The 1,310-nt window shown below is 51.1% G+C and overlaps 1 protein-coding gene across 1 annotated transcript in view; it reads left to right on the forward strand.

Moving 5' to 3' along the window:
• The first annotated feature begins 845 nt into the window (after positions 1-845).
• prdm6 (PR domain containing 6) overlaps positions 846-1,310 on the forward strand; it is a 35,538-nt gene continuing 35,073 nt past the window's right edge. The window contains exon 1 of the mRNA XM_076147510.1: positions 846-1,310. This exon is cut by the window's right edge and continues 250 nt beyond it. Within this exon, the coding sequence (XP_076003625.1) occupies positions 846-1,310 (465 nt within the window).

Genomic DNA, 1,310 nt, shown 5'->3' on the forward strand with positions numbered 1-1,310 from the left:
TTCACTGAAACATCACAGGAACAAAGATGTGATGAGATGAGTTAGGTCGCAGCTGCAGAGCGGATTTATGGGTTCGAATTGGTACCGACAGGAATGAGTTTGGGTCCAAAATGAGGCGGCCCAGTGTGTGTGTGTGTGTGTGTGTGTGTGTGTGTGTGTGTGTGTGTGAGTGTGTGTGTGGGGCCGGGGGGCATGAAAGAGTTAAATGTTTGCTGCTCCACTTCCTTAATATTTGCCACATTTTACTGTTTTTAATTAATATGAGCAGGATTGAATATTTATCATCAGAGGATAAAAACAATTTTGTTGTGTGTGTGTGTGTGTGTGTGTGTGTGTTATATCTGATAAAGCGTGTGTGCTATTTCTGATGAAGTGTTGGTGTGTGTGTGTGTGTTATATCTGATGAAGTGTGTGTGTGTGTATTATTTCTGATGAGGTGTGTGTGTGTGTATTATTTCTGATGAAGTGTGTGTGTGTGTGTATTATTTCTGACGAAGTGTGTGTGTGTGTATTATTTCTGATGAAGTGTGTGTGTTATTTCTGTAAAATTTGTCAAATTAAATCAAAGTGTTTACGGCAATTTACGGTCTGAAATCATGTAAATATCACACACACTCATGTTTCACTTTGAAAGAGGCTGAAGCAGAACAGAAGTTTAAAATGCTGTGCCGTGAATTTGTGTGTGAGAGTGTGTGTGTTTGTGTGTGTGTGTGAGGGTGTGCGAGGCAAACAGGTGAGCTTTGTTGCTGCTTCATGTTGGTCTGAACAGTGTAAATATGATGTGTGTGTCCGCTGACCTGCTCTGACCTGGTGTGTGTGTGTGTTCTGACAGACGGCGTGCAGCCATGCTGAAGCCGGGCGACCCGAGCGGCTCGGCCTTCCTGAAGGTGGACCCGTCCTACCTGCAGCACTGGCAGCAGCTCTTCCCTCAGGCTCAGCTCAAAGCTCCGCTTGCACCGCCGCCACCGCCTGACCGCCTCGCCATCCCCATGGACGCCCTGCGCTCCTCCCGCCTGCACGGCCACCTCCTGGCATCTGCCCACTGCACTTCCTCCTCCTCCTCGTCATCATCCTCTTCTTCCACCTCGGCAGCGTCTTCTTCATCCTCGGCGGTGGCGGCGGCTCTCACGCCGTCCTCCTCCATCTCCATCTCCACCTCGGCGGGGCTCTCCCAGCTGCCCGTGCCCCAGCAGATTGCTCTGTTCGGCCAGGCGTTGGCCCCGGTGTGCGCCGGGCCCGGAGGCCCAGGAGGGGGACCAGGAGGAGGAGGAGATCTGCTCGTGGTCATTCCCCCAGAGAACCAGCAAGGT

This window comes from Genypterus blacodes, unplaced genomic scaffold, assembly GCF_046128005.1.
Source record: "Genypterus blacodes isolate CSIRO-AG114 ecotype Tasmania unplaced genomic scaffold, CSIRO-AGI_Gbla_v1 ptg000038l_1, whole genome shotgun sequence".
Taxonomy (NCBI): domain Eukaryota; kingdom Metazoa; phylum Chordata; class Actinopteri; order Ophidiiformes; family Ophidiidae; genus Genypterus; species Genypterus blacodes.